At 42.2% G+C, this 14,991-nt stretch overlaps 1 protein-coding gene across 1 annotated transcript in view; it reads left to right on the top strand.

Annotated features, from left to right (window-relative positions):
• Window positions 1–368: 368 nt before the first annotated feature.
• LOC120372611 (ceruloplasmin) overlaps window positions 369–14,991 on the top strand; it is a 37,973-nt gene continuing 23,350 nt past the window's right edge. Inside the window, exons 1-5 of the mRNA XM_039489855.1 lie at window positions 369–565; window positions 6,304–6,548; window positions 10,476–10,688; window positions 12,560–12,733; window positions 13,476–13,730. Coding sequence (XP_039345789.1) covers window positions 411–565; window positions 6,304–6,548; window positions 10,476–10,688; window positions 12,560–12,733; window positions 13,476–13,730 — 1,042 coding nt within the window. The 5' untranslated portion in view covers window positions 369–410. The remainder of the gene's footprint in view (window positions 566–6,303; window positions 6,549–10,475; window positions 10,689–12,559; window positions 12,734–13,475; window positions 13,731–14,991) is intronic.

A 14,991-nucleotide genomic window follows, 5' to 3' on the forward strand; every position in this document is an offset into this window, starting at 1 on the left:
AGGAATAAAACTAAGTGGAAAAGCAAAGAGTTTACTTAGATGACATAGGAACTAAATGAGTTCAGAGTCACTATGATCATCGAAGGTTCCTTTAAATCAGAAACACTTGAAAATTGATCCACAAAACTTATCATCTGGATTGCACATAAACTAATTTGCATGAATATCAGATTGGTTAAAAAAAAAAAGAAGGAAGGAGCTGTCTTGCCTACTTCACATCACCTGAGTCAACTTAGTTACTGGAATCCAAACGTCTGTTTACTGTGACAACATAGGGGCCTTGTGCAACCTTTTCTTTTGCTGATCAAAGCATATTGGGGGGTGGGTGGGAGGGGAACTGATCTTATAAAGGGACACAGTGTTGGTCTCATGTTTTATTCCATCATTCCAACAAGGTTTTTGCCTGCAAAATGAAGCTGTTCTTACTAAGCTGCTTGCTGGCTTGTTGCGGTTGCCAAGTCAGGGCAGTGAGCAGAGAGTATTACATTGGGATTACAGAGACCACTTGGAACTACGCACCTGGGAATAAAAATATAATATCTGGGCAGCTTTTTTCAGAAGAAGAGTAAGTAACACTCAGTTTGTGCTAACTACATATAACTGCTCTTGACTTTACAATGATGGTTGGTGTAGACACTGCTGGTTTAGGACCGGATCCAAAGCCCATTGAAGTCAATGAAAAGATTCCCATTGCTCCGAATGGCCTTTGAATTGGGCCCTTATTCCTAGTAATTTTCTACAGGGCTTGCAAGGGGTCTTCTGTTTTTCCTAACATGTTAATAATTCATTTGTATTTATGGAAGAAGACACTCTCAGCTGACTAGGCACCCATTCACATAGGCAAAACTCTTCCATTGGAATACAGTGCGATTACAACAGATGCTTTGCTGATTAAGGATGGCAGGATCAGGCTCTGAATGTCTAATGATGTGTAATTTTGATCTGTCAATAGATAGATGAGATGCTGTGTATTCATATATTTATTTAAAGGTAGGATTTTTTTTTTTAATGGTGGCTGTGGAAACTCAGAATTTTACAGCATTGAAGCTGTGCTATTCAGCTCTCTCTAAGCTTTGGCTATTTTAGTTAATCCCATTTGTACTGAGATATGCATCATTGGTTTAATTTCGCATTATTTTGTTCGCAATTCCTTTTACACAGTAGATGTTTCTTCTGTTGATTTATTTTTAACATCGAGACTCTTCTTTCTGTCTGTCAGTACAGTGGAATCCTGTTCCTGTATGTGACATCAAGATACTAAGGCTACGTCTACACTACCCGCCGTATCGGCGGGTAGCGATCGATTTTTCAGGGATCGATATATCGCGTCTCATCTAGTCTATCGATTCCGAACTCCACCGCCCAACGGCGGTGGCGCGCGTCGATATGGAGAGCCCGACATCGATGGGTAAGTTATCGATATAAGATAATTCACGTAGCTGAAGTTGCGTATCTTATATCGATTTTTCCCCTTAGTGTAGACCAGCCCTAAGAGACCAGGATCAATCACTGTACAAGTAGGAGAGAAACTAACTGCAGATCCTGCAGTAAGCTCTGCATGGGCAGACCCTTGCATTCCTCCAGAGAGAGGCTTCCTGTGGACATAGGTTCCATGTACACAGGGCTCACTGCAAGATCAGGACCTTAGTCTGTGCCAGTGAAAAAGATACGGGAGAAAGTGTCTATTCAAAAAGAGAGATAATTCATGAGGAGGGGAAACGGAAAAGCATCTCAGAAGGAGAGGAAATGGAAGTAGGAGTATTAAGAAGTCTACTGTAAATAGATTTTGCAGACTGTTTTAAGAAGCTGGTATATTTTGTTGGCAACCCCCTGACATTTGCTGCATGTTTCTTCTGGATCACCTTTAATTCCTATGGTTAATGGCTTCACAATTTTGCTGGAGGTTTTCTGCTAAGGCCATAAGAGTTTCTGTACTATTCAGTTTTAGAATTACATGGTAGTGTAGAAAAAACATTTGTTTCTCACATGGCACAGACACTTTGGTATTATTCATGAAGTGATGAGTTAGATAAGAGTAGCACAAGACATGCAATAGTTGCTAAGATGATTACACACAGATGTGTAAATCAGCCATAAGTGTGAGAATACATCTCACTCACATAACTACATCTGGAACCTAAACAGTCTCTGAAATAAAAGAACCCACCAGCTGCAGGTCAGCAACAAACTTCTTCCTTAGTAAGTTGGTTTTGCCATGGAGACAAGGACTTAATATGGTTACTACCATCCCATATTTTGTAATGTACATAGACCATTATGATGGATTATTTGACACAGTCATTCAGAATCCTAGTATATAGGATTACAAGTTACTTCAGTTGTAAACTCTATGAGGGAGTGACCATCTTTCTGATCAGAGCATAACACAATGGGCAGTAATGCCATACAAATAATATTAGTATATAATATACATGCTTTAGATATTCAATCCTGTCTTAATGAGGGAAGGGATACTGTCAGGGCATGAAAGCTTTCACCTACTTCTGCAGGATCTGGAAACTTTCACTACAGATCCTGAGACTACGTCAAATTTTGTCTGTTTTTACATTTTGCTGTAAACTTGAAACCTCACACTAAGTTCATGGAGAACTTTATGAACCTTCCTAATGCACCTGGGCATGTGTATGGTTTTAGCCTTGAAACCGAGTGCAACTCAGCAGTTTTGGCCAAGTTTTGATGTGTGTTTTTTGTTTGAACCACAGCACATACCAGGGGTTGGGAGCTGCAGCTGAAGAAAAGGCTAGCACAAGTACAGCAATGCAGCATCAGCACTGGCTAGGAGCCCAAGTCCTCACGAGGGACTTAAACTGGCTATGAACTATGCAATGAACTGAGCCATACTGACACAAGCACGTGGAATGATTTCATGCTCCTAATTGATAAAGATAAATCTCAAAAAGTCTGACATCCTAGAACTATGGGGCTGTAAACTCATACATATTTGAAGAGTGACATCTGCAATTTCACTGTCAGTCACTCTCTGAGACATTCACCACCTTCATTTGTCAGAAGAACAGTACTGTACTCTGTTCCCTCTATCCTAAATGGGCTGAAGAGTGGGAGTGTTTGTACAATGCCCCAGGGCCGCCCGCCCCCCGCCACCGAATTGCTGCCGAAGACCCAGCACTTCGGCGGCGGGTCCTGGGGTGGAAGGATCCCCCTGCCGCCAAATTGCCGCCAAAGCCCCGGCACTACAGCAGCAGGTCCTGGGGTGGAAGGACCCCCCGCCGCAGGTCTTCAGGGCACTTTGGCAGCAGGTCCCAGAGCGGAACGACTCCCCCGCTGCTGAATTGCGGCTGAAGACCCGGCACTTCGGCGGCGGGTCCCGGGGCGGAAGGACCCCCCACCGCCGCATTGCTGCCGAAGACCTGGGAAGAAGATCCAGGGGCCCGGGCCCCGCGAGAGTTTTCTGGGGCCCCTAGAGCGAGTGAAGGACCCCGCTCCAGGGCCCCCGAAAAACTCTCATGGGGGCCCCTGTGGGGCCCGGGGCCTGGGGCACATTGCCCCACTTGTCCCCCCTCTGGGTGGCCCTGCAATGCCCCCACTCTTGAGTGAAAAGGTGAATGAGGAGGATGGAGAATGGTGAGGTAACATTGGGACAGATGGAGAAAGGAAAGAGAAAACACTGAATAGCATATAAATAGTCAGTGGGGAAGAATAAGACATTAAGTGTCTTGAAGAAAGAAAATTTTAGAGAAAAAAATAAAAAGTGAAATATTCTAAAAGGCTGACAAATTAAGACTGAGCAAAAAATATGGACAATTAAAAAGAGATCAGAGATCATCAAATCAGTGAAAAAAAGATGAATCAAAAAAGAAAATGAGGGAAACTTTCTTTTGGGGTTTTTGATGGAAGGGTTACAATTTGTTCACTCTAAACAACATCCCTTCTTCAGACATAACCCCCATGGGATACTATCGATCAGTCTCATTCTCTTTCTAAGGGCTTGGCTACACTTACAAATTTGCAGTGCTGCAGCAGGGTGTGAAAACACCCTCTCCAGCGCTGCAAATTGCGGCGCTGCGCTCCCAGCGCTGTACGTTATTCCCCACAGGGAGGTGGAGTACGGACAGCGCTGGCGCTTTGACTACACTTAGGCATGAAGCCAGTGAGCCAACAAACAGCTGGATGGGAAATGGAATGCGAGTAAATGGTCTGGAGTCTGAAGAGCAAAATGCTGAGCAATGCTGTCAGATGAGGCGTTTGCACTCCTCTTATTTGCTTTGTGACAAACTACAGAGGACTAAATCCATTCCTGGAATAAATCTACTCAACTCAGTAGAGCTATATTTGTGATGAATTTGGCCCATCATGTCTTCCATTTTATTTTCAACTGCTCCTTAACTCTCACTCTTTTCCTGAGCCCTCAGTTCTATGAGGCTGTGTTTTTATGAACCCTATTATCTATTAGTGGAGAGAAAGAAAAGAACACAATGCAGCTATCAACAGGAAGCCTTACAAGTAAACACTAATTATTTATACAGTCCAAGAAGAGCCATAACATGCTCCCTGATTTTAATTTGTGTCTGGCAAAGCTTCCTGAAATCTGACTTCCAGTAACTCACCCTCTTGCACTGAGTCTGTACTCTCCAAATTACACAGAGCTCCTTATCAGTCCTTTGAAGCTGTGTGGCTGACAGACTGAACAAACTGTGCCTACCCAGGGTTCAACCCCACACTAAATGCTTTGGATTTTGTACAAGCAAATTACACATAGGAGCAGAAATCAGAGAAATTTTGAACTTCAGAATGTTAAACAACATTTTCCTAATTAGGGGGTTGATTCCTCACAGAATAATCCTTACTCCAGCAATTAGTCCTTTTGAAACAACTAAGGCAATTGATATGAGCAGTCATTATATGGGCTATAAGGGTCACAGCATTTGGCCTAAATATCCTGGTTAACAATATTAGCACTATGTTGACAACCATGCAATCAAACATGAGTCAGTGCTAGCAATTTCCCTGGCCATTGTAGACAGGGCCTTTTAAAAAATACACTTGCTTGCTTGCTTCCCCTTTCACCCACCACACTGAAGTCTATGGCAAAACTCCTGCCAACTTCTATGATGATAGGATCAGTTTTCTTTCAGTTGTCACACCTTCTCTGTGTGTGCCAGGCTCACTCATTCTCATGGCCAGTCTACACTGAAACAAGTTTAGGTTTTATATCATCTCTCCAGTCATACTAACTTGGATGATTTTGCAAAAACAAAAAACAAAACAAAACAAAAAAACTAGGGACAGCTTGGATCTGGCTCCTATTTAATATAAGCTATCAAAGCTCAAGGAGAATTAGATGAAAGGTTTTGAATCATCTCTAATAAAATGGGGAACCTGCAAAAGGGCATCTTCCTTTTAAAACTCACAAATTCAAAGGGCACAGTCCTGCAGTCCTTATTCAGTGGAGCCAACAGGAGTGAATTTAAGAGTATATAAATGCTAATACTTGCATCACATAAACAATATCTAATTCAGCCAAAATTTCCCCAGCTATAGTCAGTAATCTCTTCTGTAAATACTTGACCCAGGCCAGTACTTAGGGAGATAGAATATAGTTCTCCCTGACTAGCACAGCCTGTATCAGCCACCTCAGTAAAGAATATCCTTAATGTTCTTTCTACAACTGAGTAATATCTCTTCTCCACTTCGAGGGACCATAACTTAATAATGGAAGTAACAGTTTTATCATTTGTAATGAGATTTAAAGAAATTAAGGTATAAATATAATGTGTTATTTCAATAAAATGTATGCGCTTTCAGTATAATTTGAGAGCCACATATACACTGTATTTATGGAAACATGAGGAGAGATGGAGCCAAACTCCCTTGTATTTATATTCCTGCATGGGTTAAGGAGCTGCAGGATTTTTTTCTTAGCCAAGTTTTGCTTTAAGGTAAAATAACTCGTTTCAGTATAAGATTTGAAATTAATTTAACATATATTCAAAAAAGTTGAAAACTGTCCCTCGTTTACTTTGTCCATGTATGAAGAACTCAGAATATACCTAATGATACTATCATCCCCCTGCAAACAGTAGGTAGAAAAATCTGTCTCAGTATCAAATGTTTAGTCTCTCCCTTATTTAGGTTGTGAGCTCTTTGGTGCAGGAACTGTCTTTTTGGTATGTATTTGTACATTATCTAGCCAATGGGACCCTGATTCATGATTGGGGCTTCTGGGTGATATCACAATACAAATAGTATCACCCCTGGCATTTTAACAGATTCTTTTTCAAGAATCAGTGTATTCTGACAAGGTTGTGTTTGTTTTCTCTGCAGGCAGGCCAGAGTTTTTCTCCAAAGAGGCCCGGACAGAATAGGAAGCAGTTACAAAAAAGCTGTCTACGAACAGTTCACTGATAACTCCTTTAAAAAAACAGTTGAGAAGCCTGACTGGTTGGGGTTCCTAGGCCCCATTATCAAGGCAGAAGTTGGAGATTCCATTATCGTCTACTTGAAAAACTTTGCTTCTAGATCCTATACTCTTCATCCACATGGTGTGAAATACACTAAAGAAAATGAAGGTAAATTTCAGCTGATTCTGTCCAGATTTTAATCAGTACTTCAAAAGTCCCATTGACTTCAATGGGATTCCTTCTAGCAATGAAGACTGCTCAAGTAAGTAAAGATTACAGAATTAAGATTTAAGAGAGAACTTAATTAAAAGAAGATAGGATTCAATTAGGGACATTTCTGAGATCACAGAAGGTTTTTCAAGGGCCAAAATATGAAATGAATAGGAACCCACTAAGGTCCTATCGATCTGCAAAGAGAACAATTTTTGGTCAACACTTCAGCAAACAAGGTCGATAGGTGAGGGCTACTAAGTTAATTTGAAGAAAATTGATGTTAACATGGAAAAAGAGATCATTAAGCAATGATAAACACCTCATGCATGGACACTAAATGGAAACCCATTTAACTTCAAATAAAAATACAATGTGAATTTTATTTCTTTAATATGTAATGATAAACATATAACTAAAGACATTTCTAGAAATTACTGTACATTACATAGATTTATAGTGCAAAATCCTGCAGGAGTACTGTAGTGACTTTAATGCAACCAGTGCTTATTTAATAGAGAACCCATGACAAGTGCCATAGATAACTCAAGAGCTGGAACAGAGCCACAGGTGTAGATCCTCAGCTGGTGAAAATTGTCACAGCTCTATTGAAGACAATTGACACCAGCTGAGGATCTTTCCCATAGTATTATTGTGATCTCTACCAGTCAATTCATTAATGCGCTGATGACTTAGTTCATGTTGCAAGTGAAGTGCTTAAAGATGAAAGGGGCTACAGAAATAGATTCATAGACTCTAGGACTGGAAGGGACCTAGACAGGTCATCAAATCTAGTCCCCTGCCCTCAGGGCCGGCTCTAGGTTTTTTGCCGCCCCAAGCAAAAAAATTTTGGCTGCCCCCCGTCCCAGCCCTGGGCTGCCCCCTGTACCCCCCTGGTGCCCCAGCCCTGGGCTCTCCCCCCTCATACCCACACCCCCTGCCACCCCAGCGCTGGGCTTCCCCCTTTCCCCCCCACCAGTGCCCACCCCCTACCCCGCTGCCGCCCCAGCCCTGGGCTCCCTCCTTCCCCCCCACCAGTGCCCCCCCACACCTCCTGCTGCCCCAGCCCTGCCACCCCGACCCTGCACTCTCCTTCCACCGCAGCCCTGGGTCACTGGTAACGCTCCCAGGGCGGGTCATTCAGCAGGAATTTTGAATGTGCACAAAAAACAGACAGGATTGGTTCCCATATGGTTACAGAGCTGCAGTAAAGTGGAACAATTTTCATCTTGTGTGATTGGAGGATATCTGGATGCATATTATAAGACTGTCCTCCATAAATGAGGAAAAGTTGAGGTGCCTTTATTATTCTTTTGTTCCACTCTTTCTTTCTATGCTGAATTTGCCAATGCAGTATCACTGTCTTCCTTTTAAACAAACAAACAAACAAACAAAGGCACTGGATGTTGAAAATAGCAATTCCAGTCCTAATAACCACTGGGAAGCGTTTCTTGCTCAATTTTATCCTACTTTTTCTACAGCAAGTTACAGTGGATCAATATCTTTGATTTGGGAGAAATGAAGTAACAGCTGCCCAAACTGAGCTTGAGCACTCCTGAATTTTGAGGTGTTCAAATCTGGAAGGCAGGTGCTGGGTATGAGTGGGGGCTGTGGGCTCTGCGGGGAGCATGGCAGCATGTATGCAGCAGCGTGTCTGGAGCTGCACGGAGCCAGACACGCTGGTCTGAGTGGCACAGTAAGGGGGCTGGGGGGTTGGAGAAGGGGTAGCGGGTTCTGGGGGCAGTCAAGGAACAGGGAGCGGGGGTTGGATGGGCAGAGGTTCGGGGGCAGTCAGGGGACAGGCAGCGGTTGGATAGGCATGGGAGTCCCAGGGATTTTTCTGGGGACAAGTAGGGGGTGGGGTCCTAGGGGGAAATTGGGGGTCTCAGGAGGGGGCAGTTGGGGACAAGGAGAAGGGAGGCTTAGATAGGGAGTGGGGTCCTGGGGGGCAGTTAGGGGCAGGGGTCCCAGGAGGGGGCAATCAGGGGACAAGGACCAGTGCTGCTTAGATAGGGGGTGGGGTCTTGGGGGGCAGTTAGGGGCAGGGGTTCTGGGAGGGGGTGATCAGGGGACAGGGAGCGGGGGGGTTGGATGGGCTGGGGTTTCTGTGTGGGGCAGTTGGAGGGAGTGGATGGTGGCAGGGTGGGGCTTCCCTCCCCCTGGAGTGTCCTGTTTTTTGAATGTTAAAATATGGTCTCCCTACCATTCACAGCACTCACAGCACGCTGCCGCATGAGGTCCCCCTCCTTCCTTTCCAGTTGGTAGTGGCCAAGGGAATGCTGGGAAATGTAGTTCTTTCCCTGCTCCAGGGCTGGCTCTATAGGCAGGGAGCTAACCAAGGAACTACAGCTCCCAGGGCCCCCTGTTGGTTCTCAGCTCCCAGGCTGGATCCCTGCCGCCCCTGCAAATGGGCTGCCCCAAGCAGGTGCTTGCTTTGCTGGTGCCTAGAGCCGCCCCTGCCTGCCCTCATGGCAGGACCAAATACTGTCTAGACCATCCCTGATAGACATTTATCTAACCTACTCTTAAATATCTCCAGAGATGGAGATTCCACAACTTCCCTAGGCAATTTATTCCAGGGCTTAACCACCGTGACAGTTAGGAACTTTTTCCTAATGTCCAACCTAAACCTCCCTTGCTGCAGTTTAAGCCCATTGCTTCTTGTTCTATCTTTAGAGGCTAAGGTGAACAAGTTTTCTCCCTCCTCTTTATGACACCCTTTTAGATACCTGAAAACTGCTATGATGTCCCTTCTCAGTCTTCTCTTTTCCAAACTAAACAAACCCAATTCTTTCAGCCTTCCTTCATAGGTCATGTTCTCTAGACCTTTAATCATTCTTGTTGCTCTTCTCTGGACCCTCTCCTGATTAGCACATATAAATGTCAGTTGTCAGAATTCGAAACATTCACCTCAAGGCAATATGAACTTGTTTTTAGGATAATACTTAGCCCCTAATTTGGCTTCCTCCTTGCAAAGCTACTTCTATAATGTAGCATGCTAGTGATGAAGCTGTAGAAGTTAAGGGCTAGATTCTGCTAAGTTCCCCACTTTGAGTGGTCTCATTCTCTTCAATAAGGTTACTTGAGTAAAGTACTATTCAACATGAGCAACAGTGGCATTATCTAGGGCCAGATTCTTAGTGAACCCTAAGAATAAACTAGGTGAGAAGCTATAAGTGAATATGCTGTTCTCTCTCAGGTGTTTCATTCAAAAACACTAATGATATTCCCTTCAGCCATAACTTTCTATTATACGAAATTTCTCATTAAACTTAGCATATGGTTTGATTTAGACATATCCCAGATGAGCAGAGCAGTGAGTTATATAACAGTTTGGGTCATTTTCAAAGCAATATTTACTTCTTCTCATTTTAGTTGTAGCTTTGTTACTTGGAGTCAAGTTATGGGGATGGGCAAAAATGATGCGATTTGGAGTAGCCATATCGAGTCATATGTAACAGATGTTAACAAGTTTTTGAGCTGTTATTTTTCCAAACAGAAGAGCACGTTGCCCCTCTAATAAACTCAGGACTAGTCCCTGGTTATATTAAAGTCAATGGCAAAACTATCATTGACTTCAGAGGGAGGAGGATTAGGCCCTTAAGCAAAACGATGTATTCATCTGCTCTTTTGAGAATTATTTATTTCCAAGTCTGGGCTATGTTATTGCCACAATTAATCAATGTCAAAGCACTGCAGGTGCATTGTTACCAGCTTCTTTTAAATCATGCACAAGCTCCATTTTACAGAGTGCAAGATGTCCAAGAGTCATCTTCAGTAGCTTTACCTAAAGCACACACAATCCTGCTTGTAACCTGTCAATCTCATTCCAAACCATGAAGGAGATGTGTTACCATTGACTGCATTGCATGTTATGTACCCTAGGTGCTTTTTATCCTGACAATACCAAAGATTTGCTAAAGAAAGATGATGCCGTGAAGCCTGGAGAACTGTATACTTACAAATGGGATGTGACAGAAGATCATGGTCCAGCTGAGGGAGATAGTAATTGTATAACCAGGATTTATCACTCACACACAGATGCCCCAAAGGATGTTGCCTCTGGGCTTGTTGGACCTTTGATAACTTGCAGGAAAGGTAAGAGATATAAAATATGTAAACAGCAGGAAGCAGAAGAGTGAAATTTGGTTTCTATTTTCATAAGAGATAGATATTGCTGTGTAACGTTACTATATGCTTTTAAATAGCAACTGTATTTCATCCCAGAGTCAGCTGCCTTTGAGTAGGAATTCCTGGGTATAGAGAATTTGTGCATATTGAATAATTGATATAGCTTGTGAAGTGCTTTGGAATAAGTTGGAATGAAAGGCATAATATGAATATAAGGTATTGAATGTGGGGGTTTGCACATATATAGAATGTAAAATGAAGCCTACCACTTACACATACGTTATTTTGATATTTTTTTTAAAAGCAAAATCTGGTGAAAGGTGTTTCCTATCGTATTTGGCCTTAGTAATGAGCAATAACTTGTTATCAAAACACTTTTGGTAGTGTCACTCTACATTATCTTCCTCATAGAAAAATCTATAGGAGACAGACGTACCAACTTGTATTTAAAGGAAACCAATATAAATCTACCTTAATATTACTGTGACGGGCTCAGTCATGGAACCCCCCTTGGGACTGTCACCTGTTGTGCTGAAACTACCTCTGAGCCCATTTTCCCTGCCAGCATGGGACTTCAGAACCCTGTCTTGTTGAGCCAGACATGCTAACCTGATGTGACACAGATCCAGGGTCTAAACCACACCCCTAAAGCTGCAGACTTAACTGAAAACAGCTCAGCAAGTACTCCTGTCTCTAGCACCCAGACACCCAGTCCCCAATGGGATCCAAACCCCAAATAAATCCGTTTTACTTTGTATAAAGGTTATACAGGGTAAACTCATAAATTGTCCACCCTCTATAACACTGATAGAGAGATATGCACAGCTGTTTGCTCCCCCAGATATTAATCACTTACCTGAGTTTATCAATAAACAAAGTATAAAAAGTAGGATTTAAGTGCTTCCAAGTAATAACAGACAGAACAAAGTAAGTTACCAAGCAAAATAAAACAAAACATGCAAGTCTAAGCCTAATACATTAAGAAACTGAATACAGGTCAATCTTATCCTTAGAGATGTTCCAATAGGCTTCTTTCACAGACTAGACTTCTTCCTGGTCTGGGCCCAATCCTTTCCCCAGTACAATCCTTGTTAGTTCCAGCTCAGATAGTAACTAGGGGATTTCTCAGGACTGCAGCCCCCTTTGTTCTGTTCCAACCCCTTTTATAGCTTTGGCACAAGGCGGAAATCCTTTGTCTCTCCCTGGATTCCCACCCCTCCTTCTCAATGGAAAAGCACCAGGTTTAAGATGGATTCCGGTATCATGTGACATGTTCACATGTTCTGTGAGACCATCTTCTTCATTACCTAGTAGCTGGAAGACACATACATAGGAAGGCTTGTAGGTAAACAAACCCATTCATAGTTCATTGTCCTAGTCAATGGGAACCATCAAGATTCTAAAAAAAGAACAGGAGTACTTGTGGCACCTTAGAGACTAACAAATTTATTTCAGCAAAAGCTTTCGTGGGCTACAGCCCACTTCTTCGGATGCATAGAATGGAACACAGACTGAAATCTATCAAGATTCTAAACCACCATTAATGGCCCACTCTTTGCATAATTACAATAGGACATCAGAGTAATATTTCATATTTCTAGCTTTAGATACAAGAATAATACATACATACAAATAGGATGAACACACTCAGTAGATTATAAGCTTTGTAATGATTTCTTACAAGAGACCTTTTGCATAAAGCATATTCAGTTACATTATATTCATACTCATAAGCATATTTCCATAAACATATAGAGTGCAACATCACAATTACTATAGTTAAGAATTGAGGAAAGGAGCATTTCACCAGCCAGTGTATGAAAATGACTATTTTTCAGGCACACTGGATGGAGGAAGCGATAAACACATTGATGCTGAATTTATCCTTATGTTCTCTGTGATGGATGAAAATCTCAGCTGGTATCTGGATGACAATATTGAGAAATATTGCTCCGAACCTGCCAAAGTTGACAAAGAGAATGAAGACTTTCAGGAGAGCAATAAAATGCACTGTAAGAATTTTTTTAAAGTACTATTCATCATTGTATCCCATTAACATTCCTTTTCTAATCTTTAAAAGGTGAGCTCTAGCTAGATTGTTTGTTTAATTAAGCATTTTATTCTTTTTAGATGTTTTTATATAAAAGTGAAGGTTTAGGGCCTGCTTCTGCTCCTGGTGAAGTCAATGGAAGTTTTGCCACTGATTTTAGTGTGATCAGGATGGGGGCAATACTTATTAATATTAGAAATGAAAAGGGCAAGTATCTGGCCGGACCAGAGGTGTCACAAACCATGTAATTGTGACAAAGGGCATATACAGTGGGTCTGAGTCACCTATTAGGCTGCTCAAATTGCTGTTGAATCTGTACTAGCATAGTTTCCCAGACCACTGCAGGCAGAGGTTTGTTTCCTCCCCCTAAGCATTCTACTATACTCCAAAACATAGTCTGTGCTGCTTAGTGTCACCACAGAAGCTAGCCTTAAATCTGGCCTGAACTAAACATTCATGAAAAGGACTGATAACCACAGTACAAATACTAGCCATGCAGATCAGATATGGATTCAGGTTTTGGAACCCAATGGCCTAATGTGAAGGGTGCTCGGAATCAGAGTTTTGGTTAGAGCTCATCTCTACCTCATAGTATAGTGGCAGTTATTTTAGTGTTACATGGTTGGCAAGATAAGTTTTTGCACAAAGGTCTATGAGCCCTGTGATGGTGAGTATATAATAAATAGCATTTCTTATTTTTTAAGCAATCAATGGATACATGTATGGATATCTTCCCAATCTCACCATGTGTGCAGAAGACAAAGTGAAATGGCATCTTTTTGGCATGGGTAATGAAGCTGATGTCCACTCAGCCTATTTCCATGGACAGGTTTTTACAGAACGGAATCACCGCATTGACTCCATCAGCCTCTTCCCTGCTACCTTTGTTGACGCTCTTATGGTACCGAAGAATCCTGGGGAATGGCTGCTTAGCTGCCAAGTCAACGATCACATAGAAGGTGTGAAATAAGTTACCGTCTATCGTATTTTATAATCTACAGGGGAATGCGGCATACCTGAGTGCTTTATTTGGCATGCCATAATCATGATACAAAAACCAGAAGAGCCACAGTAAATATTATATAAGTGGATACAAGACTCCAGTCAGAATTGGAATGATCTAACCATTTGAATTAATTGTGCCTGAGCTTACCCTTTACTGAGTCACTTTTGCATGAACGTTGACATTAGGAAGAATGTCATCTGATATATCACAGTCTAGTTAACAAAGCCGCCTCACATTCCCAGTAGCTCATCTAGGAATGCATTACATTAAGGGCTGAACCAAAGCCCAGTGAAGTCCATGGACATATTGTCACTACTTGGGTTCAGTAATATGTGGGCAGGAACTGGTGCAAATTCCAAATGTAGATGAGCAAAGTCATGATTTACACTGGATAAGTTTGCCTCTGCTTGCAAATGGGATAACCTCAGCCAGTGTGAATCGTAGCTTCTTTTATTTACATTGGTTGCTGGCCACCAGTGGCTGAATTGGGTCTCATTCCAAGTTCAGGCAAGGCCATAGTAATTTATACCATACCGCACGGCCCATTGTGTGCCTTCTTCTCTCCCATCTAATGCCTGGTCTACACTTAAATGTTTTGCTGACACAACTATGTCAGGTGTGTGGGGGGGGGGGAAGACACCCCCCTCCCAAAAAAACCTACCCCACAGACTCTTAACTGATGTAGCTATGCCTGTAAACACTCTGGTGTAGATGCAGTTGTAATGGCAAAAAATCCTTTTGTCAATATAGCTTATTTCACTCAGGGCACTGGTTTAAGTTCTTCAGGGAACTGGTTTAAGTTCTTTTGTTGATATAAACTCCATCTACAGTAGGAGGGTTTACCGGTACAGTTATTCTTGCAAACTGTTTCTAGTTTAGACAAGGCCTAGGAATTTCACAAATGAGTCACTGATTAAGTTCTGAGTGAAAGCAGAGCCAATCTAATAGCATTTTGCCTAAGCTGAAGCATATCTGACAGTCTGTTTTCACTCAATTATAATCTTGTCACTAATATGAACAGTACCTTCATAAAACAAAGACATCCTTTACCACCACATAGCAGCCTGTATTGCATACTACACACTAATTTGGCTTGGGTGTGGTGTTTCATGTAGTTTGCTTTTGTCTGTGATTTTTATATCATGTAACAGTGAGTCCCAGGGGAAGGAAACAGACAATTGCAAATGGGAGAAGAAGAAAAGAAAAAAAACAGG

The sequence above is a fragment of the Mauremys reevesii genome, linkage group 9 (genome assembly GCF_016161935.1).
Source record: "Mauremys reevesii isolate NIE-2019 linkage group 9, ASM1616193v1, whole genome shotgun sequence".
Classification (NCBI taxonomy): Eukaryota; Metazoa; Chordata; order Testudines; family Geoemydidae; genus Mauremys; species Mauremys reevesii.